Raw genomic sequence first — 24,752 nt, forward strand, 5'->3', positions numbered from 1 at the left:
TACTTATACAGTCAGAATAGTAAGTGAGACCATGCTGACAACTAAGTAGAAACAGCCACTCACTCACTCCCCTCTTTCCCCACTGGGGAGGAAAATCAGAAAAGAAAGGGCAGACCACCATGAAAACTTCATTCTCACTATTTATATAAAAAGCCAGAGTACAGTGGACTTGTACTTACCTCCACATTTACCTCTCTGAAAAACTGTATGCACCTGAATTAAGTAATTAAAATTTTAAAAGAGTTTTCATTGTCTCAGATGGGAGCATAATATTGCACAGAAATATGTATACTTGTATAAGACACGCTGGCATAAGCAATAAAAATACAGTGTCGTGATTCATCTCCAGTCTGAGTCCTGTGGAAAGCAGAGACCCTGCTGCCTTAAAGAAGAGCAGGTTTTGGCCTGACAAACTGGAGAACCAACCAGATGGACGTGGATTTCAAATGCCTTTTTCACCAAGTACAACAGCTGTATCTAAAATTGGGCGAGTCTGCCTGGCAACAAAATGAGAGCACTTAGAAGTAGATCTTAATTAGTCAAATGAAATAAGTGCTCAAGGGCAAGATGTGTTTACAATATGAGCAGACAAAACTGTGTACCATGCAATATTGACTGAACTAAATTAATTGAATGCTAAGCAGCTGGACCTCTGTTGCTAATGTTTACATAATGTGCTTATAAATAGTTTTGTTCCCTTTTTAACTTTGTAAAGCAACTCAAGTCAAAAAAAACCTTCCAGGATTATGGCTCAGACTATGAGAGTCATCTATTGTACAGCAGCTCAAATGAGAAAGAAAGAGGAAGGAAGAAACTGGTGGGGGTGAAAAGAGATTTGCATTGGATTTATAAATTCTACATAAAATGTGCTCCTAACAGCACTGCAAGCAAGTTACCTTAGTCAGGTTCATGTGGAGGTGTGGAAGTCCTTTGAGTTAGCAAACAAGGGGAAGGACTGCAACATGGGACTTTCCGGAGAGAGCAGGTCTCCATCAACATGTTGAGGTCTTTCATCCTGAGTCTAGCACTCCCAGCCTGTGCTGCCAGGACTAGAGTAGAAACAATGTGTGGTCTGCATTTTCCTTCTCCAGAAAATGGATTTCTTCTTCCTCCTTATCAAACCAGAGGGGAATAAAGGTTAGAAGAAAAAAATGAAAGAGGGAAAAAAAGCAAGCAAACCTCTCCAGAAGAGGTCAGGAGTTTTGATTCACCTTTCTGGAAGTTGAGATACAGCTGGGAACCAGTAGAGTGTCCATTCAGAAGAAGAATAGGAAAGGGAGAAGGAGAAAGATCAAAACAGATTCAGGAAAAAGGCATCTCAGAATGAAAGAAAGATAAGATGGCTGGGATTTCTGACACTTGCTACTGGAAAGAAAGAAACCCTCTCTTCCTAACTCCAAGCTCTCAAGGACAGTCTGGTACTACCAGCAAGTGAAATGGCACACAAGGCAAGGAGACTGTTTAGGCTAACCTCTTCATGCATAGCTTCTGCTCTAATCACTGTTGACTAGTTTTTAGACAAGAACACAACAGTGTGACTTCAGAACTTCGGTAGTTTCAACCCCACAAAAGAAGAGGATCCAGGCAAAGGACTGAGAAGTGTGGAAGCGATTAAACAAAATGATCCTCAGCAGATGTAACTACCAAAGTAACTAAAGTGCCATTTTAAACCTTCATGCTTCAGAGCCACTCAAACTAGCTTACAAGAAACTTGCTAAAAGTCTGTGGAAACTGACATATGATGTGTGTATCAGGGCTGACCTGTTGACAGCAGTTGTGCACCTGTACATATTACATGTACAATTACACAAGTATCTGAGCTGCACAAGAGGACACCAGTCACAAACACATACTTCTCATCTGCTTTCTAAAAAAAATTTTAAAAACCAATACATTATTGGTGGAAAATTTTAGACAATAGGCCATCAAAATTATTCAAGTCCAAATTTGAATCACTGGCACTGCGCACTAAACATTTGCATATAATGAACTTCAGAGTTTTCAACGACATTTTAGCCTCTGAGCTACTATGGGCAGGTTTCTTATTACTACACAAAATGTGTGGGCATGAGCAATGCTTTTTAATCACAGTTTGATTTACAGGAATTACACGGAGATGTGTAGAGTCAGAGGTTCTTAACACCAGGATAAAAAGCATCACTCCAGTGATGAAAGAAAAGTGTTGTAAAGGTGAAAGAAATGAGATGGGTAAATCAGGCTGCATTGGAACATGTCAGACCCCTAACTGTTGTACTGTCTTAGATAAATGTCCATCTTGCCCATCTTGTCTCTGAGAGTGGCCAGCAGAACATATCAATGAAGCTAGAACAGAGCATAGGACACGTGCTGATATTTCCTCAGTAAACACCTGCAGTAAGCGCTCTGAAGTTTGCTACATCCAGTCAGAAATAGTATCATTGTATTTAACAACCCAAATAGATTTTTATTGTCCTTCTCTGGCAGGTTTTGAACAAGCATAAACTCAGGACGCTTGTGTCCTGAGTGAAAACAGTGAGTTCTGCAGTTTATCTGCATGCTGTATTTCCCTTTATTTCTTTCAAACTAGCCACTAGGCATATGATTTGCTGCTTTCTTCATCTGAAAGTCTGACGGTCTGTAAATAATCATGTGCCCTTCAAGCTCACCGTGCTAACTTAGGATCTTACAGAGTTTTTTTTTCATCAGCCACCTTACCTCCAGGCTAAAGAATCGTGACTCAGGTAGGTCCTTTCTTCACTGGAATCAAGTGTGTCCTTCATCATGTTCATGGCCCTTCTTTCTAGCCAACTTAAGATTGCTATTTCAGGCAAAGAAAGGAAACTGCACAAAATAGCACAACATGAATTGGAATGTATATGGAAACATAAACAAAGAATTTTGCATTTGCTTCCTTTTCCTAATAATCCCTTAGTTTGGTTTGTTTTTTTTTTTTTAATCGCTAATGAGAATTAAATTCTTACTAGTGAACAGGACACAAAATAAAATTCCAGCATGCCTTACAGGAGGAGCTCTTGCACATGAAAGCTGTACTAGCTAAAACATACTAATGTGTATTTCTGATTGTGCGTTGCATTATATTTATTTTAGGCTTTTAGGTCCTTTGCCATCACTGGCATAATCCAGTAGAAGGAGCCAAATTCACTAGTAAGGTATTTTCAATACAAGTTTGACTACTTATGCAGAATCCTTCATTTCCTCTGTTGGGGCACAGTGATACAGAGAAGTCCTGCTGTGTTAGCCATTAAACAGATATTAAGCAAAACCAAACAATTTCTCTCCCAAAGGACTTTCAGGTTTGTATCAGTCTCATTGGCAAAAAATGATAACAAGTAACAATGATCCAGTATTAAAGGTACTTGCAAATGAAGGCAAGGTCATAATTCACTCTTTGAACTACATTAGGATCTTGCAAGAGTGACTATGCTGTAATAACATTTATTTTCTGCTTCTAATGAATAGGAAGTTATGTCTCCAACTGGGACATTGCCCCATACATAAAATTTATTTTTATTTGAGAAGCCTTCTTAAATAACTGACAATGTTTAGTACTCCAGCAGTCTAACCAAGTTTTCATTTGGACCATTGTTGCTAAGGCTAAATTCTAACACATATCCCCAGTGAAAACAGAAAACATTTCTCAGTACAGATGCAAACACACACTCAAACACAGGTGGCAGGGAGACTTTTCAAGCAGTTCTAGCACCTTAATGTTAAGTAGTTACATTGATTTCCAAAACACGTCTTCAAATGTGTGGTGCACCATTCATGTCAGATTTAAGTTGGAATAGTACAATACATTTACCACTGTACAGACTGCCTTGGTGGTGTGTGGAAGAAATGCATTATCTTCCTGTTTGAATATAATCATAGGAATAATAACAAAAAAAATACAGCATTTTTAGCAACAAAGACTAAGTTGTTACAAAAGGCACAATCTGGGAGTAATGGAAGAGGGTTGGGGTCCAGCCTCATGTCCTTACCCAAGGCCAACTAATTTGTGCACATGGAATTAATGTAGTCTTTTGAAAAGCCCTATTTAGATCCAAAGGAAGAGACCCGGCTGCTGGGTGCTTCAGAGCTACCTGCCCTGGAGAATCAGAAGGAAAAAGGGATTCTGTTTGGACATCTCTGTTGAATTGCTAATGATAGTGGAACCATGACTTGTATTTGTGAATGTAACACAGATCCTCATTTATCCCAGAGGAATTTGATAAGTGCTGCAATGTAAAATAAAACAGCCGGGTGACATCCCATACACTGTTAAACTTGGCTATATCACAATGTCAGCAACATTTCTAAAATATTTTTTCTGTGAACAGCAAGATTTATACATAACTTATTTCTTGCCGTGTGTGTATATAGTTACTTTTTAGATCTGTCGTGCTTCTGACCAAGTGTTCTCATTTGAACTCTCAGCTTGCTGCTCTAGAAGTAAAAAGAAATAAGTGTTGGCACATTAAGCGCTGTATTTTCATTTCTAGACAATATCTTCTAGGAAGTTTTATATCTCGAGCTGGGCAATTAAATGTGTTTTGTAGTGGTTTTGAAGATGGAAAAGAATCTAGCAAGCAAAAAACGGCTTAAATAGAGCAAATATTTTTCAGGGACCATTATTAATTATACAACAAATAAATAAGTAAAATTTTAGCGGTCACTTATTATTTAGGTCAACAGAACCACACTCAGAATTCCTGGGAAAACTGTTTGATTAAGCGAGCTAGACTGCTAGGAATGTCAGCCCAGAAACGAGGCCATGCTCCCTCCAGAAGCACGGAGCAGACGCGCTCGGCTCCCCGCGCATCCCCCGCGCATCCCCCGCGCCGGCCCCGCCGCGGAGCGCGGGCGTCCCCACGCGGCCCTGGGACGCGCTGCCGGAGCAGCCCCGGGTTCCCCCGTTCACGTCGCGCCCACCCTGTGACAGCCATGTCAACATCACTGAAATACTGCAGGCCCGCGATATCTGACTTTTATGAAATTTGTGTTCGGACATCCGGGTCCAGTTGCGAGTGCTGCGCTCTCTGTCACAAAAGCAGAGGTATGCATTTGAATTGGTGACATGGATATGTACGCAGAGGGAAAAGGATTACATGGGAAAAGAGCTGCCGAGGGAATACCTGGGCAGTACAGGTAAGTTCAGTGAACAAACTAGCATTAACACTTGCCACTGTACTGGCAAGACCCACTTTTCCTATCACTGAAATAGCTTTTCTTCCATTTTGAAGGCTAAGGCATTTCCTGCCCAAAATAAGGGTTTTTCATTGCCTGCTAGCCAGAAGTCAGTACTGCTCCACACTTGAAGGTTTCTTAATTTACATCACTACAGCTCCTCACTTAAAGCCACTGTCCCCTTGAAAAAAGGAGAAGGAGCAATCTGTCTTCTGCTAACTTCAGACCTATTCCTGTCTTTAACCTGCAGGCAACTGTCTTCCTCCCAAGTTTGCTAGAAAAAGCCATGTCAAGGCCTATGAAACATGAGGGCCTCCAATTCCTGCACCTGTGGGCCATTGTCAGCCATGAAAGCAAGCAATGCCTCTCACACACCTAGAACAGTGTGCAAAGCACATAAGGAAAGGGCTTCACACAGCAACAATCCTATTGCATCAGGGAATGGACTGCCCAGGGAGAATTTACACCTTGTAAGTGTCTAGCAGAGATATTACAATGACTGCCAAGGAAAAAATGAATGTATTGAAGTTCACCTTACCTAAAACCACAGCAAGATGCTCAATTACTTTTCTAAAAGAGAGCTAAAACATGTGAATGCTCCTGAGTGAAAAACATCACTATCCCTTTCTCATCATTTCCGTCAGCTTTAAGGAAGCTTTAAACTCAAGAAAGAAATCATTATATTTTGAAAAAGTAGTAGCTCACATCAGACCCATTTTTTTCTGTATTTGGAAGTCTCTTTTAAATCTGTAGAGATTAAAAACATGGCCTGTCAGCAGTGGCAGCTTGTCACCAGCTGATACCTTACATGCATGGTTCTTGCTTTTGGTCAGTTGACTTTATAACAAACTAGTTCTACTTTTCATTTAGTAGCCAAAGTCATAGAAAACAAGACTAGGGAAAAGCACGTTTGTTTACATTACAAAACTCACGTAATTTCCTTTTGCAAATGTTACGATCCAGTTTAAACCCAGGAAAGCAAAGCAAGCTAAGTCTCTGAGCACAAACTGGAAAGAACTTAGAAGGTTCAAAATATTCCCAGAAACAAGATTAAAACCAAACAAGGTTAGATGTTGATGCCAAAAAATTGCTGTATTTTATTTAATAGTAAAAGAGGCAAAAAGAAGGGAAGAGAAAAGAAAGAGAGAAAGAAATGGAAGAAAGAAGTGGGGGGGGGGGGGGGGGGGGGGGGGAGGGGGTGCCTTGGGGGAGCAGGGAGGGGTGACAGGGGTTAGGTGGAAGCACATCACCCATCCAAGGGTCCCAACAACAGCTCGTTGCTCCCCTCCATCTGCTCTGCTGGTGGTGAGGGTCCCCCATCGCCGCCGTGGCCACGCTGCCACACCCCGCTGCCACACCCCGCCGCCACACCCCGCTGCCACACCACGCCACCACATGCCCAAAAGTGCAGAATCCCGTGGATTAATACATGCTGTGGGCCAGGTGGGAACGCCCACGTGTCTCCCTTGCAGGGGCTGGCTTCACACTGTCCCTTGCAACACTGAGGGTCTTTTGCATCATCTCTGGTGCTCTGGGGCAGGGTCTGGGGACCCCTTTGGAGGGCCCCTGTGATGGGCCATGTCACCCCTTCTGCTGTGGATAAGCTTCCCCCACATCTCCCCGGTGAGGACCCCTCAGCTGGGCTCCTCTGCACAGTGGAGGATGGGCAGTCACTGCCCCTCTGACCAGAGGCTTTTCCCAGATACCCAAAGCCTCTCCTCCCTCCACCCCTTGGTGTAGGGGGTCTATTCAAGCCTGGCAGCTGATAGCCCTGGGACCTTGGAAGTGTTAAGCCTGTGCTCCGTGAATGTCCCCAGCCCTGAGTTGTTGGTTTATCTTCATCAGCAAGCAGTGTAAGGTCTCAGTCAGGGCTCCATTCAGGGTGCAGTGGTCTTCTTTACAGCTTTTGTAATACAGTTTTAAAAGTCCTTTAAGAAAATGTTTAAGTCATAGACTGTAATATTTCAGTCTCTGACAGCAAAGATCCAACATCACCACACAGTGTATCAATAACGTGGTGCAATCTTTTTGTAGGAGGTTGTGCCTGTTTTCATTTTGAAATCTGCCTTTTGATATCCTAGGTGTTTATTTGGCACCATTGTGGGTTTTAACAACTAAATCACTAATAATTCACCTTCAGGGAAGAGAATTTCAGCCACAATAAGGTGCCAAGCTATTCCCTCTTTCGTCAAAACATCAGAGAAACTGCAGAGAGGCTGTTTGCAGCTGCCTTAAGAGGCTGCAAGAAAAGTCAGGAGCTCCTGAGGGCTGGAGGTAACTCCTCTCTCTGCCCTGGGTCCCAGCCTTCACTGTCCAAGGAAGCAGCACAATCAGAGCAGAATTGGAGGTCAGGATATGAAAAGGTCAACAGGTGATGACAGCGCAGAACAGAAGAATCATTTTCATGGTTTTCCTCCAAACCCTGAAGGAGAATTCAGGATTCTCACATCTAAACTTTCACCTGTGACTTTGCAGCAAGTACCTGCTCAACATCTAGGTAGTGATAACCCTTTTGTTTTCTATTCTGTCCCCTAAAGACGAAGGATGAGTATCACCTCATGTAGAGGATGCCTGTGTGGTACCAAGTCTACTCATAATCAATACCCTTTCATTATGAGATGACAGTTCCAATGCCGTCTGTTTTGCACCACCTTTTCTGAGAAGAGAAATCATTCAAGAGAAAGTTTTTATAATACAGATTTGCAAGAAAATGTAGTTAACACTCCCCTGCCAATCTCAGTCTTGGTCTTTTAAACAGTCTTAGCAGTCTTCATTCACTTTCAATCATTCTATATCACACCCTGCATGTGGCTCCTGTCAGCCCTGTGGTTTGTGTGCAAAGCCTTTAAAGAAGCTACTGAAGTCCTACTACCAAGCAGCTACCTTGACCTTTTGCAGTGTAAAGGAATGAAAACCAGCCATGCAGAGCTCTGTGTCACAGCCCTGGGGTGGTTCATTTGAAAAAAATAAAAATAGCATGAATAATGGAAGACACAGTTTTAAGCTTAAAGCAGCAATCCATATTACATAGGTTAGTGTGGTTTTCAGAGCAATTCAGATAGAACACCATGGCACTGAGCAGTTCAGAAATAAAACGTGAACATTTAACACTGTTCAGCCCATCACTGTGTTTGCATCAAAAGATAGCTGTTCAATAGCTGCAGACTTTCCAAGCAATCTCTGGAGCCTGGCGGCAAGTCATTCTCTGCTTTTCACCAGGGAAACACGGATCTATTCTGCATGTGGTCAGCCTTCCAGGGATGAGGCTATTACTAGGCACCATCATAGGAAAAGACATCTCAAGACTCATTTCCTTAGCTAGATATTGCATTACTTGTGCATTTGAAAGGATAGGTTCCTATCTCTGTGGAGGCTTCTGATGCTACGGGTGGTTCAACTGGCAAAAGTACTGTCAAGTTTTCTAAAGCTCTGAATTCACATGTTTTATTTGATCTGTGTTATATGATTTAAGCCTGATTAAATCTAACACCTGAAGGAAACATTTAAAAATAGATGAGATGTTCTCTCCTTTGGTAGATATCTGGGGAAAGTAGAAAAATGCAATAAAGTGAAACCAGTTTAAATATTAGTTCAAAAATGTTGTCAATTGCAAGATTTTTTTTTTTAACTCAGTCACTTCTGAGTTCAATCAAAATATTTCTGAAAATTGTAACAATAATGTTAACATTTCCCGTGATAGGATGGCAAATTAATTTTTAATTAACTTATAAATAATCAACTCACTGTTAAAAGGAAACAGAAGAAAGGTGCTAGTTTGGAGTAAAAAAGAAATATTTCTGTGATAACAGAAGATCAAAGATGGCATGGTCTAATTAAAATATAAAATGCTTCATGAATATCAAAGGATTACCTACAGCTCTGACAGACATTGTCAGGTAATACTACAGGCACCTTAATTCTTCTGGAATCATCTTTGCCTCCACTGGCTCCCAACCCTCTATTTTGGCACATCCTGCATAGGAAATCAAATGAAAAGCTGGGAACTGAACTGGTTTTACTGTCAGAGCTCCTCCAAAGAGAGTTTAAAAGTTTTGCTGATGATGTATCTGTCTGCTGGCAGCTGAGCAACTCAAGCCTGAATGAAAAGTAGTTGTATTAGAGCTAGCTAAAAAACAAATTTTAATCATGAATTCTGCCCTTGTTTTCTGTCTTCTCTTCCTCTACATCTAGAAGCTTCCTCAGGGTATAGAGGAGGCTTCTGTATAACAGGAATGTCACACAACAGAAGGCTGAATTCCTGATTAACCACAGCTCCTTCCACTTGAACTGCAACTATTTAAGCAAAGTAATAAAACAAAAAGAAAAGTCAATAATCAAATTGTGCCTCTGTTTCAGATGGATACACTACTGATGATATTGAATTTTACTGGAATGGAGGAGAGTCAGCAGTAACAGGAGTTAATAACATCGAGCTCCCACAATTTTCTATTGTGGATTACAAGATGGTATCAAAGAGAGTGGAATTTACAACAGGTAAGCACTGGCAAGTTAAAAAAAAATTGTCCCCCCTTCCTGCAGCCCAGAAATATCAGTGCCTTCCTTTTGTTTGGCATTAGTCATTATATGATTTCTTTCTTTCAGGAGCATATCCTCGATTATCACTTAGCTTCCGGCTTAAAAGAAATATTGGATACTTCATTTTGCAAACCTATATGCCTTCCACACTGATTACAATTCTGTCGTGGGTATCTTTTTGGATCAATTACGATGCCTCTGCAGCCAGAGTTGCTCTAGGTAACTTCTTCTCAAAATGACTGAACTACATAGACACTTGCTGCCTTTGAAAACAGTGGCACTAAATCCATACTGATGGTTGAAGCATCATTAATTGGGATCTTACACAGGCAGCATGGGGCCTTGGTTGTCAGGAAGGCGGGCAGGTGTGACCTTGCCTACATCTGAAGCCCTTGCTCCGCACATAGGTTGGGATCCTGACTGACTTCCAGTTGTCATAATGGTCTTTGGATCAGACCAAAAGTATTTTGCTTCCAAAGTGGAGCGTAAAAGTCTAATTCAGACATCTAAGGGTATCTACACTGTGCTTCATGAACAATCCCTGTTGATGTTAGAAAGTGTCCTCTCAGGCCAGATCTGTGACTGGAATAAATACACAAGATCCTACTGACATCAGTGGAAATATGCCAGCTTACACCAAATCAGTCTGTTTTACCTACAGAGTTGGTTCTTTCCCGTACCATGTTCCTTCCTACAACTTTCCATAAGAATGAAGATCTTCTGCCACTACCTGTGCTTTAAGGCATATATGTTTTTCAACTCTATTTCCAGAAAGCCAGTTTGTCCCACTTCTATTTTGTCTCACCACTCTGCAAATTAAAGTTGTTACATCTGTGCTTAGAGCTATTATCTACGTGCATTAATGACCTGTGATTAAACCAGACTAAAAAGTAATTTCATCCAGCTAAAAGAAAAACACATATGAGAAAAAAAACATCCAGCAGTGGATAACACAATGAGATGGAAATGCTTTACTTGCAAGCACCTAGTTAATAGGAAAAGTTGTTTTGGCAAAAGCATACGTATCACTTCATCAAAGACCATCACTTTATCAAAAGGCTTCCCTTTCTCCTTTCAACCCTCCATTTTCAATCAAAAGCTAGATTCTTATTCCAGATCCCCACAGCAATGCAAATCACCCTATGGGGTCAAGAAGAGCTACTGCTGTAAATAAAGTGAGAAGCATTTTCTCACATAGAAAGAACAGCAATCAACTCTTTGCTATCCAGGTGAGCTAATACCACATTCCCTAGCACAGTTTTTGCAAAAATTAAAGCAAGATGTTCCAACACAGCTTGGGTTACTGAAGGTAATATTTCATTCACCCTCCATTGCAGGAAAAGCCAAGGAAGGTGCTCTCAGCAGCCTTGCAAGGATATCTTCCTTTCCAGTTCTGCAAAACGCGTTCCCTAGGCTGCTAAGAATCTGATCACATAATTAATCCATCTGCATGAGAACTGCAATGCTGCCATTATGCCTTTTGTGCTCAAATCTCCTTCCTTGTCTTATTAGTCAATGTCTATTTCTTCCTTTCGCAGGAATCACGACTGTGCTGACCATGACCACCATCAGCACCCACCTCAGGGAGACCTTGCCGAAGATTCCCTATGTCAAGGCAATAGATATTTACCTGATGGGATGCTTTGTGTTTGTGTTCCTGGCCTTGCTGGAATATGCCTTTGTAAACTACATCTTCTTTGGGAAAGGACCTCAACATCAGAAAAAGACAGCAGGCAGGGCAGGACATGCTACAGGCAAGAAGAGCAAACTGGAAACAAATAGAGTCCAGGTAAAATGTTCAAGCTGTCTTTTCAGACATTATTTTTACTGTGACAAGGTTCATGTATATGATGGTAGAGATAAATACAGGTGGAAAGCATGCAAAAGCATTTAAGATTGCCTAGAGAAAAATTGTTTTTTAAGGAGATTACAGCAACATATGGTCTGTTCCATCTTCAACTGAAAACAGAGTAAGAAAATACAGAAAATGCAAATTAATATTCAGGGCACATTTTTTGCAGCAGAGAAGAAGAGTAAGAAAATACAGAAAATGCAAATTAATATTCAGGACACATTTTTTTGCAGCAGAGAAGAAATACAAGGGGTACAAGGAAGTTAAATATTTATCACTTCAACTGTATGGTTTTTTGCTTTAGAAGGTGGTATAGAAGAAATGTTTATAATAAAGTTCCTCTTTACACACAGAAACTTCACCAAAAATGAAAAGCAAAGATAGGCTCTGTTGCTTCAGTGAGCCCTGAATGAAGCCTGTAGCACTGAGCTTTGAGGAACACAAGAATGCTGCTGCTAGGTTTTAACAGCTTTCACAGATGTCAGGATTTTTCCCTCAGCTAAATTCAAGCACAACACAACTATCCCCTCTTAAAAACAACAAGCCAGAAAAACTTCAGGAAGTAATACTATGGACGTATTTTTAATGAGGACAAGTTTAATTTTGCAATACATCACTGAGCGCTTGTAAACGTCTATAAACCAATTTCACTTTTTCCCAGTTTTTTGGAAATAAACCCTTTGAAGCCTCAGGTATATTTGGCCCAGTCTGACTCAGGGGGAAATACATATTGTAATGAGCCAAAAATTTTCTTCTTTCCTCTGCTTTACTTATAATATATTACATCCAAGTATTAATGAGGACTTGCCTATGCTGTCCTGTAAACTTCTGTACTGTTACAGCCTGAGGTGATAACGTTTGGACAAAATTGTATTCGAGCCCTCTGTTCAGTTTGAAGAATGAGACTGACACATAAAACCCTAACAAGTAAGACTTTATCTTGATAGATGGTTAGTGTCACATACACATCAGGAAGTGCATTTCAGAAACTCTGTGATAGCTGATTCTAGAGCTGTGTGTCTGGTGTCCCACCACTACAGCTATGCATCATTAACAAAGCCATCAGATTCTCAGTATCAGTGAACTCACGAGTCCATTAAAAGTTCTTACTTACATTTGCCTTCTGTCCCATTGTGTAGGCGATGCTTTATTACAGTGAGGGCACAAATTCAGTTCAGGCAATCAGCAGTCTCCAAGACCCCAAAAAGTACTGTCTTCCACAGAGCAGAGGAGATAAGCCACCCTAGTATGGATTGTTGTGCACAGACACTGTCTATCCATTTCTATGGAAAATAAGGAAGGGAAAAAAACAACACAACCCACACTCTGACCAGCTATCTCAACAGCTCCTGAGATAACCCAGCCTAGGTGAGAAGCAGCACAGCAAGGATTCATGACAAAGAGGAAATCAAGACTTCTTCAGAGGTCAGCCTTGGCTACATGTGCCCCCATGCACTGAACTGAGTAAAGGATAAGAGTGCAGGTAAGTTATTTTCCTACATATTTGGAGAGTTTGTTTAACTAAAAAAATGCCATAACTCATACCTAAAAGCTTTTGTCTAAATGTTGTGCAGCAAAGATTACACTGAGAATGGTACTCAGAATGGGATGGAAAGTTTTTAAAGCACCACATGCATACACCAGCATTTTTCCGATAGAAAAAGGAAGTCATACATGCTTTGTACCAGGATTTGTAAGTACTCACGCTTCAGACAGCAATCTCATTCTGAAACTGAGAGTACTTTCAGTGAATAGACTGCTTTCTGCTTGTACAGTACAGGTTTGAGATCTTAAATACATACATATACACATATACATAAACACACACATGTGAATGGGTATCAGTGAATTTTGTATCCCATATATTGATGTGGTACATTGTGAACATTAATTTTACTCATCAGAGAAATGCTGATGCCAAACAGTTGTATTTCTGTCTTTGGCAGGAAGAGTGCAATGACCGGAGCAGTGGGACACAGTGAGGTTATGTGCCCTCCAGTGAAAACACTCCCAGCCCCCCTCCATCATGTTTTGAGAGTTTTCACTGGTATTATGGTGCCTGCACCAGAGCAGGGGAAAGGGGTCTTTTTAGCATAAAAGAAGTACAGCTGTAAGTATGTATAGCTATAGGATATTTTTTCCCTTTTACTCTTGACCCACACCACTTATCCATACAGGGACTAGTAACTATTAGAAAATATGTAACAGTGCTTCATCTCTTTGTGCCAGGTGAAGATATCGATTGTTCCTATGTGACATACAACTCCAAAGACTAAAAGAGTTCAAATTCCTTCACCAGATTACACAAGCTTTAGATGTGTGAGCAACACTCAGCAATTGACCACGATATGATATTAACAGTATAGAGAAGACCAGATGAAAAATGAAACTGAACTGCTGTTTCTTAGGTGGCTGTTCCTTGCTCTACAGACTGAAGAAGGTGGAAGTGAAGTCTCTCCAGTTGCACAATTTAGGCCATTTTTATTTTTAATATTAAAAATATTAATTTGTAGTAAACAATCTTTCTGTTTCTCTGAATAAAGCATAAAGACTGTTTATATCTCCTTGTTCATTTGTCAAAGCTAAATGTCACTGACACCGGCATAATTATGGATATATAGGACAAACCACCCAGCAAAAAAATATTGAGATTGTCCATGCATACAATTGCTTGTTCCCTCAGACAATTACAGTGTGAATAGTAATTACACAGAAGATACCTCTTAAGTATGAGAAAAAGTTAGAATGCAATCATAATGTGAGTTGGAAAGGAGCTGAGCCATCAAAAGGTAAATAAATGACAACACAAGGCAAGTGATAGATTGTCTCCCCAGTTCTGCACAGCATCACACGTTCCTTTCAACTGTTCTGTGAAACACTAAACACTTGGGATAGAAAGCCAGAGACCAGCCACAGGCTCCAAGGAAAACATACAATTTTCCAATACAGTGGCTACTGGAAGGAGAAAAAGAAGGGAAGCACATAACCACGCAACTATCTTAACCTTCAAGTAAACCTCCTTGTGAATTAGAACAGCCCTGCTGAGCATAAGCTGTTTCTTTGCAGATCAGATTGTGCTAACACTACAGCATTTGTTCCAATAAGATAGCTTGTATGAATAACATGGCCCTGAGTCTTTCATCTTAAGAGGAAGAAACAATGGGTTTGTATTGAGAGAAAACAGAAGTTCTTACCTTTTATCTCCCAACAGTTAAGGTAAAAAAAAAAAAAAATAGGTAAAAATTCATTCCAGACAGCACTAAGCATTTGAGACCCATTCTCTGTCAAGGAATGCTAACATGCACTTCCCCTAGAGCTGTCTGACTACTCTTTATGTGGTCAATACAGGACTGTTGTTGTGGGTTGTTTTCTTTTTGTTACTTTAACTATTTTACACATACAATATCATTCGATGATCCTGAGCAGGCAACTAATTTTCTAAGTGTCACATGAAAAAAGGAGGTTTCATTGACCCTTAGCGTGGGGACATTTACTCAACCCTTAGTGTTCGACTTGTTTGTCAACGCCCCAGGAAAGCCAAGACCAGTCTGTCAGTGTCCTGTTAGGGGGACCCTTCACTGAACTGTCCTGCTGGATCAGAGGGTGGTTTGACTGACTTAGTCAGGGACAGCCTAAGGGAGACCCCTCAGCAGGTCTTCCCAGTTTATGACCCTTTAGTGGGTCTTCCTCTTTATTTGAGTATGTCACCCACTGCCGGCAACTGCCACCACCTGTGAAGGACTCACACTAACAGCTTATGGAATATCACTGTTCATTAATAAAAAATGGTGACAGGTTAAGGTTCAAGGATTGGCAGTGATAGTATCTGACTGCAAAAACATATTTAAAGCAATACACAGAAAAATGCTAATCCCCAATGAAAGGATTCAGCACACATAGAGTGATTCTTACCCAATAGGCTTCCCTATGGGGTAGAAGACAGATTCAACCCACCGATCAATGCCAGTAGTTACAATGAAGTCTTCCCTAACATTTCCCCATTCTCAACTTATTTGTATCCTATTTCTTTACATTTAGGTGGAACTTCAGTGACTCTAGTCATATGTACCTTTGTTACTGATTGGTGTAAAATTGTCTTGCTTCACTCTTAAAGATAGAGGCAATAAAATACGGAGCACATGCCCAGGCGGGGTGGTCATACCATGGATGGAGGTGTGGGTTAGTATTACAATTAGATTGTAATGAACCAAGTGCATCTGAGGAGAACAATTTCACCACAGTTGTTGGCTCAGCAGCAGATCAGCTGCACAAGTTTTAATTCTTTGGAGTGAACTTCAAAATATACTGAAAGGGTTGTAATGATGTGGGAAATTGCACAGAGCAATTTTACCAGGTACATAAGAACATCTTTTATACTTCCATGAGCTAATTTAGTCAAGATCAGTGTAAGGCTCTTTGTTCTGAATTGCAAAGCCTGCAATTCCAAGACCAACTTGCTTCATGACATGCAAATAATCTTGCCTAAAATGGTTTAAATTAAATTTGTTTTTAAAATAACAGGTTCATTCAGAACACTTAGAGCAGGAATTCAGACACTGCTTGGCTCAAAATAAATTGTCAGAGCATATTAGTTTAAGAAAGATCCCTGTGAATCACTTCAGAGTGCAGGCAGTTATGAGTTGTCGTCCCAAAAGAAAAGTCTTAATAACTGCTTAATGATGCTTGCATTACTGTTACTATTATTATAACACTAAACTCAATTATCTTACATATTAGATTATGTAATCAAAGACAGCTGAAAGAGCTGTTTCATAAAACTGGAAAGAAAAGATTGACCTATCTTCTGAGAATTAAAACCAAATTCTTTTCACAGAGACAAACTCTGAGATCACTGGTTTTTTCCACAAAAATAATGTCAGAATCTTCAGAGTAAAGGAATAGTCCTATAGTTATGGCAGTCCTCTGGAGAGTAGGAAACCCTAGCTTAAATCCTCCTTCTTAGATTTGAGGAATTGACCTAAAAAGTGTGAACTGGGTAGCCCATATCTCAAGGAAACTTTTGAAATGCCATGCTGATTTGTGACAAGCTGGCCTTTCTAACCTAGAATATGTGAACTTTTCCCACCAAAACTACGGTAGAAACTGGGGTTGTTCCACTGAAATGCTTGTTTCAGCACATACAGAATCCATTTCCTAACCTGACTAGTGCATTTTGTATCTGTGATGACTTATTACTTCACTTAGAAGACTTTTTTTACCCCTCAGTTCTCTTGTGTGGTTTTTGCATGAATAGTCCCTTCACTGCTTTGCTATCAGTTATTAAGTGCTTAGTCTGGCACAGTGCAAATATGCCAGCAGTTATGGTGTAAAGATTTCTCCTGGTGATGGGAAGGAACATCTTCTGCATTGCCAGGTGGAACTGAAACTTTCTGTGGTCCCAGCTTTCCTTTGCAGCAACCCACAGAGCCTGGTTTTCCCTGTGTGTTTTGCTTGGAATCTTTTCTTGCACATACTTCAAATCTGCTGTAGATTATAATATCCTTTCCTAGCTCTGCTATGTCATACTAAAAATGTAAAGCTCAGAATGTAAACAAAGCATTGCATATCAATAGTGCTTCACAAGACTAGGTATTGTCTATAATTAATATCTTATTCCCTGATATAAAGGTATCCACAGACATGGTCTAGTTTGTTATAAATTTGAGATAGGTCAAATACCACAGTTTATCAAAAACAACATTAATATTCAAGCCTCGAGGTGAAGACCTTGAAGTTTCATTTACGAGGCCTCTGTTCTGATGTATATTTCCCTCATATGAGCTACAGTGAATGTTTAAATATCTGTGAATTTGAAACATATAGTAAGTCTTTATGGAGAAGTCAGAAGTCAGCCTGGAAACACTACAAAAACTTTTCAAAAGGGGTTTTACTACAAACATGTAGAAAACTAAAGATTTGTGAAAAGGAAAACACTTTGTAGCAACGCAGCAATTCATGGTTAATTACATTCATACATAAGAAAGAAAATGATACGAAAAATATTTTATATATACACATAGTTGTTTGTGCCAGACATGTCCATACTGGTTGCAGTTTTCAGTTCTTTGCTTAGGTACTTAAAACAGTGCTCTGACTAATAGCACAAATAAAGTGACAAACATATTTGAAACAACTGCTTCTGATACCAATACATAAAAATGCAACTGAATGTAAGGTTTCATTGAATAAAATGGGTTATTCTATATGCACATGAACAAGTTAAGTATGCTATGATTTACATCCCTGTAATACAGTAATTGCCCAAAAGCAATTCTCATCATGAGTATTTTACAATAACTGATAAAATATGCATGTATCTACATGCTCTTCATATGATGAACCCATTGTTACAAAACTTTTAGAAACTAATCTGCAGCACTAAAACAGTCAAAAACTGTTTAAAATGGGCAGAGACAGCAACATTTTCTTTTCACCTCAAGTATGTGAAAGCTTCAGGTGCCCAGTCTACAGACTTTAAAAAACAGTATTTCATAAAGGCCATGATCCAAGTAAAAGAAAATTACAAAAGTCTTACTTCACAGAGGATGCAACAACTAACTGAACTACAAGACCAAGAAGCTGAGTGAGGATGGAAGGTGCTCAGATATTTAATAGCTAATTTCACACGAGTCAGGAAAATGTAATCAGTATCTTTTCACTTTTGTGAATGCTGTAGCAGCCATGACTGTCATTGCAGCCCCAGGAGCACCTCGACACTAGAGCTACAAGGTCCATCTGGGAAACACCTTGGGCTGGCTGAGGAACTTGTCTAATCCACATTCCTTCCTTGACACAGGTTGATGCCCATGGAAACATGCTTCTCAGACCACTTGAAATACGAAATGACGTTGGCAGTACAGATGTGTCCATGAGCCTCCGTGACCCCCGAGCCACCACGTACACGTACGACAGTGCCAACCTGCAGTACAGAAGAGCCACTTCCAGCAGAGACCTCTACAACAGGAGTGCTCTGGACAGGCACAGGCTCCATAAAAAAGGACATTTACGAAGGAGGGCATCCCAGATCAAAGTCAAAATCCCTGATTTGACAGATGTTAACCTGATAGACAAGTGGTCCAGAATGGTCTTTCCCATCATGTTTATTCTTTTCAATGTTGTTTACTGGCTGTATTATGTCCACTAATTTATGCAACAATGTTACCACAGACTCACATAGACTTGTTTCTTTTCCTTCTCAATTTCATTAACTCTGAAGAACTGCAGTAGCTATAATGTTCCATGTTCAATGTAAGATACTCAGCTGTGGAACACTTCTAGATTTAAGCTTTTAAAAAAAAACAACAACCCAACACAAATCCAGGCTCACAACATTTAGATCAGAATAGTACAGATCAGCTCTTAAGGAGCATCTTGAGAAAAATTGCTCTACCTTGTTTTTTACAAAGTTTATGCATCACCCATGACCTTTCTGTACCAAACATAACTTTTGTTAGTGGAGTAAAAATTTGTTTCACTGTATTTCTTATCACATATTGGCAGCTCACAGCAGCATGCTTCCAAACAACACAGTCAAACTACTAGTAGTATCTATGTCACTATCTTTCACCATTTAGAGTGTAGAGAAATTTGAAGAAATTACAGTGTAAAGGATTATAACTATTGCACCGTGCTTCACTTCAAACTTAATAGTTATACTGGGAAGTATTTCCATAGCGTGTTTGAGAAGTGTCACTCAAAGAGAAGTCGAATCACATTTTCAGAGGCAGAGATCTTCAAAAGAAAGAAAGGATAGCAGATAGAAGTCCCACTGAGTTTCCAAGCAAGGAATCAGCTGATTTGATCTCAATGGAATTTTGTTATTTCCACAAAGTAGCAAAGTTGATACTTATGAGAACAATTGTGCCATACGTATTTTTTTATTAAAAAGGAGAAAACAAACGCGTGTTCATTCTTTGAAGCAACTCTGAGGGATATCCCAGGCCAAGATTTTTCTTAATTCCCAGGTTTCCTGTGGCTGGTAATTGCAACTTTCTCCCAAAAGTTGGTAGAATTCTGGGAACAGATCTGAGGAAATTTCTGCACAGAGTTTCCTTCAGATTTCTTTATTCCGCTGAGGACCAGGAGACGCAGCTGAGTCTTACGGCACACCGGCAACACTGGGTGCACTCCTGAGGAGTTGCCTCTTCTTACCTGGCTGCCTATTGCCTGATACAACTCCAGCCAAGGAGCCACAGGCAAAGGGCTAGCAACATCCATGCAACTGAGAAGCAATAGGTCAGTCATCTCCTATCGATGTTAAATCCATTTCCCTTCTCTGTTGCCAATAGTTTCTTAAGAGCGCTGACGCTATGCTGCCTAACAGCATTTTATTGAAACTATTATCAGTTGGGTTTTTTCATATTGCAAGTGTTTCATACTTTTAGGAGAGTCAAGATATACAAGCCAACAGAGTCTATGTAGGTACAGAGGTGATACTATCAATGGAAGCTGGTACAGAAAGAAACACTCATCAGGATGCAAACAAAGTGATGTGGAAATCTCCTTCAGTAGTTCCTCACTGCCTGGCAGTAACGTCAGCTGATGACTTTATTGCCAACTGACACTGAAATCTCTTCAATCAGAACATAATAATAAATGAAACCCTCCTACATGTTATGGTTTGTCATGTTGTGAAAGACCTGAACCTTCTCACAGACCAGGGCCTGCTGCCCCTTCCCTTTGTGCAGCAGGCTTCTCCAGAAAGAGTCTGGAATCATAGAATCACCAAACAAGAAAGGGAATAGGTTTAATTTACTCACTACAAAAGTTGTAAGGCTGCAAACCAGGCATTTGTCATTGCTGATATAAGGGGGTCTTTGAAACTATCAGGTTTTATGTGGGCTCCAAAGTCCCAGTCTCATCCCGGGTTCAACGGAGCACAATGGTGGTCTCCTCAGGTGTCTTCTCTCTGCTGCTACAATCTTTAGCCTCCAGTCTACTAAGGAGTTGCACAGCTTTACAAGATAATCAGCCACTGAGTACAACTTGAGGTGACTCAGGACAAATATTAATTCAGGCAAATGGCTCTTTTGAAAAGGCTATGTATGCCTATCCCCTCCCTGAAAAAACTCCAAATAATTTTTAAACAAGAGTTCCACATGGGACAGTTTGATTAAGTCTTTAGTCATAGTTAAGTAGTGTTTATATCAAGAATATTTCAGTGGAAACTAACAATATTATTTTGGTATTGTAAAATAAAGAATACAGAGAACACAAGGAAGCCTTGCAAACTGAACTTTAACTGCAAGAAATAGCCCCAGGAGGGAGACAGCAGTAGGACTATATGTGCTCTCCATTCCGAACACCTATCCCATTAAATGGTTTTGAATTCTTTGAACTGGCACGAGACTTTACAGAGTAAGTCCATGAGTCATTGAATTTGCCTGCTTTGTGGTTATACACAAAAATTAATTCAAAGAAAGTAATACATCCTGCAGATTTGCAGTGTAAAACATGACAACTGTCAGTGACTCATGTTTTTGCATTACCTGATTTGCCAAAGATATTCACGGACAGACCACAGGTTAGTAATTAAGCCCAGCTGATCCAGTGGTGAAGAGACGATACAACCTCTCTCCTTACAGCTGCACTGAACATTTTGGAAGACCCAACATCCAACACGACATGAAAAGAAGACTTTAGATTAAAAAAAAAAAGGATCCTTTCTTTTTGATTACAAGGGCAAAGATCACCTTTATTGGTCTTCAGCATTTTTTTCTTGTAGGCCCCTAACATCTGCATACACATATTTTTCTAATTTCTGGTTCAGCCAGATACTTCTGGCACAGATGATAGGCACATGGAGTAAAAGCAGTTATATTGTGCAGCTCCAAGCAAAAAAAAAAGACAAAAGAATGGAGCAGAGTAAAAGCCATTAACAAAACAAGATGCAAATGCAAAAGTCCTTAAGAACAGCACGTTCCAAAATAGGAGTGTCTACCCTTCTGCCCCAGGAGGTGTTGAATAGATGCCGCCAATCCAAATCCCAGCCCTGCAGCCCATTTTGAGCAGCATACACCAAGGCCTATCTGCATCAAGAGCTGGAAGCCACCACCTTGAGTCAGGAAACAGCTGCCAGCTCTAGGTGCAAAGTTTGGCAGTGGGGACTAATAACCCCACCACATACAGAGGCAAGAGCCACTAACTGTAGGTACAACTACTTCTAGAGTAAAAAGCAGAAGAAAACATTTCTCACCTGAGAGCAATAGCTTGGCAGCAAGGGCAAGCCACTGGTTATTAGTGGCATAGGATGGCAAAATGAGTCTGTTTATGGGTTAGCCAGGTATGTTGCCATCTGGAGCTAGAAATTAGGGAGTAGAAAAGAAACACAATCTCTTCCCACCAATAGGTTGGAGTAATTTGGCTGACTTTACTCAATAAAGGTGAATAATGCTGTAATGTTAAGTTCCCTCACTGTTGTTCTTCTGTAGTTTCCCTACCCTTAGGAACCAGACTTCAAGATCAGCATAGATAAGATCCTATTGCTAATGAGGTTTTGGCTAAACTCCCATACAGTTTGTGCAGCTCTCATGCAATTTCTACTGGAAGTCATTTTTGGCTCAGTTTCCCAAGGCACTGCGTTTCTACTGTTACTGAGCATGTATATTTGTGTGCCTACCTGGGAGTCTCCCAACAATATTTGAATCCATTAATAATTTCAACCAAAAGATAACAAAACAGAAAGGATCTATGAGATACTACCTTCCTACAAGTTTCAACAAAGCAGCTATCTTAGCAGAGGACAAAGCTCACCTTAATCCACCCCTCTTCTCTGGCAGAAAGAAGCTTGATGAACCCCAACCTTATTCGACACAAAAAATACTCTCTTCAATGAAACAGTAATATTTTTCACATTACAGTGCTTTATGCACCACTGAACAGCACAGAGGTTGCTATTTTAGAATATCTGCTGGTTCACCTAGTTCACCCTTACAGGAAATGTTTCTTCCCTTTGTACTGCAAGTGGAGGATTTTTTGACATAAATCTCGAGAGAAGTCACCCAGGGCCTGGGGTCCGTGTTCCAGCAGCTGTTTCCCATTACCACTGAGCCTATTCTCATGAATTCTCACATACTGAGGATGCGTTGCTAACACATCCTTGGGAGTATTAGTAAAAAAAAGGCTGGATTGTATCTGTTATGTAAAAAAATACTTTTTAAATGGGGTCTGTATTACAAAGCATAACCTCCCAAGATCTGTGACTGTACCAGTATGTTTCTTCCTACCCCCATGGGCAACCAACCACACTGCAGCCCAAGGAAGGCAGGAGATCACACAAGAATAATGAATTTCAGCATGTAGTAATACTGAAATGTATATGCACAGGGTGAAAGAATCAAGTGACAAATAAAAAATCTGGCATTTCTTAAAGGAAGACTGGGTGACTTTGGTCTACTTACTGTCTCGGAGTGTGGAGTTAACTCTAATGATGTTGTTTGCTCCTTGACATGTGTATTTCTCAATTATTTTGTAAGTAATCTTGAGTCTCCCAGAATTACAAAAATATCACTTCTTGTCTCGTTCTGCTGCCAGTCTAAGAAATGGCCTGGTACTCACTCTTTTACACCTTTTTTTTTTTGCAAAAATCCAATTGCATTTGAGTACCAATACCAATGAGGACCCAAAATAATTACATGGCAGCAGAAGCACATCATATTGCTAGAGATCATCTCTGATCAATTTCTTTTAACTCATTATTGGCTCTCTGTACCTTCACAGTCTCATGCAAAAGTATAAAATCAATCACACTGCCGAAAATGTTCATAAAGATGGTTTCATTTAGCAGATCATGCATTTTTGGTGAGAACATCAGCCATCTCATTCACATCTGTGAACACACCAGTTTCCTTGTTCCCATCTCTGAAATGTCATTTGCTGTTTTGATCTAGCTAACACCATATTACCTGATTTTTTTTTAGATTTTCAGAGGAAACTTTGAGTGTTGTGTACTGTAGCTAACATTTCTGAAACAAAGCTGGCAAATCAGCATTTCAAGATAGAGCTGAATGAGACTGGCATAGGTAAAGAATTCAGGATTGGGTTTTACAAAGGAAGTGACTAGCAGTTCTCATTACATCATCCAGCATTGCTCTGGCTCCCATTTAAATCAATATCAACAGAAATATGGCAGATCTGAAACCTCTGCATTCCCCCCAAAAGAAAAATATACTCTTTTACCATAGCCATCAAAAAAAATTATTTAGTCTATATGATGCTAGGAATCCTTCCCCACAGATAGTACATCACCAGAGCAGTCCCTGTGGAACTGTAGCAGGTCCTAGTTGTAAAAAATCCCCGTATCTTCCAGGGCCTTTCATTACTCTATTAGATAAATTAACTGACTAACCCAATGCTTAAAAATAGCCAGAGCCTTCTCTATGTAGGACTCTCTACACAGGCCTGCAAAAGTCCAAAGAATGAATCTTTGTGATATTTGCCTCCTTTTCTAGGTTTTGGTAGGGGTCTTTTGGTCTTTCTGGAGAGGTCCTGAAGCAGGTATGAACTATAATTTTACAGAGGAAAGAGCATATACCACCAAATGTAATTAAGGATGATTTAAAGAAGTAAAAAAAATTTATAGACTATCTCGATGCACATATGAAAGCATTCTTTAGTACCAGTAAAAATCCCTTTACTGCTGATACGTCATTATAAATATTAATTCACTACTCAAAATGATAGCAAAATGTGCATACTTCAGGGTAGGGTGTTAACTGCTTCTTAAAACCACCTTTCAGAAGAAAGTATAATTATGTCTCAACATGTTTCCCATCAGAAAGGCTTGCTTCAGAACTCAGAAATGTTCTACAGCCTTATTTAGACCTTTTAAAAACACAGCTTCTTGGCATATATAATTGCTTTGTTGCAAAAGCAGTTTTACAACAATAGTCAATCCCATACTGACAGCTTGCTGTGCAGATACCAAGATCAAGATATACCAAGATCAAAGCTGACATGGTTGATATGAAAAATGTATTTTTTTCTGAAATCAAGGCAAGATTTCTGTGAAACAGAGAAAAGTGCAATGAACACTAGTGGAGGACAAGTAATATTATTTTTATAATTAAATTTTATATTTTGTATCAAGATATGCTGCTTTTTCTGATTCAAATTGCAGGTATGTTTATGCAATGTGAATTTCTGTAGGTGTTTTTCACATGGTGAAATTAAAACTTCACATAGTGTGTCCATTTTATTG

At 39.9% G+C, this 24,752-nt stretch overlaps 1 protein-coding gene and 1 long non-coding RNA gene across 10 annotated transcripts in view; one reads left to right on the forward strand and one right to left on the reverse strand.

Annotated features, from left to right (window-relative positions):
* Positions 1 to 12,746, reverse strand: part of LOC116443929 — a 55,328-nt gene extending 42,582 nt beyond the window's left edge. The window contains exon 1 of the long non-coding RNA XR_004240108.1: positions 12,669 to 12,746. This is a non-coding gene — a long non-coding RNA (uncharacterized LOC116443929). The remainder of the gene's footprint in view (positions 1 to 12,668) is intronic.
* GABRB1 (gamma-aminobutyric acid type A receptor subunit beta1) overlaps positions 1 to 21,728 on the forward strand; it is a 128,759-nt gene extending 107,031 nt beyond the window's left edge. For 4 of the 9 annotated variants that reach the window (XM_032108834.1, XM_032108838.1, XM_032108837.1 and 1 more), the window contains 4 exons: positions 9,523 to 9,660; positions 9,769 to 9,921; positions 11,241 to 11,491; positions 18,351 to 21,728. In XM_032108834.1, coding sequence (XP_031964725.1) covers positions 9,523 to 9,660; positions 9,769 to 9,921; positions 11,241 to 11,491; positions 18,351 to 18,698 — 890 coding nt within the window. In that variant the 3' untranslated portion in view covers positions 18,699 to 21,728. Of the gene's footprint in view, positions 1 to 9,522; positions 9,661 to 9,768; positions 9,922 to 11,240; positions 11,492 to 12,693; positions 14,773 to 18,350 lie in introns of those variants that run through there. The other 5 variants (XR_004240106.1, XR_004240107.1, XM_032108835.1 and 2 more) reach the window with 5 other exon arrangements.
* The last annotated feature ends 3,024 nt before the right edge of the window (positions 21,729 to 24,752 follow it).

The sequence above is a fragment of the Corvus moneduloides genome, chromosome 5, assembly GCF_009650955.1.
Source record: "Corvus moneduloides isolate bCorMon1 chromosome 5, bCorMon1.pri, whole genome shotgun sequence".
Taxonomy (NCBI): domain Eukaryota; kingdom Metazoa; phylum Chordata; class Aves; order Passeriformes; family Corvidae; genus Corvus; species Corvus moneduloides.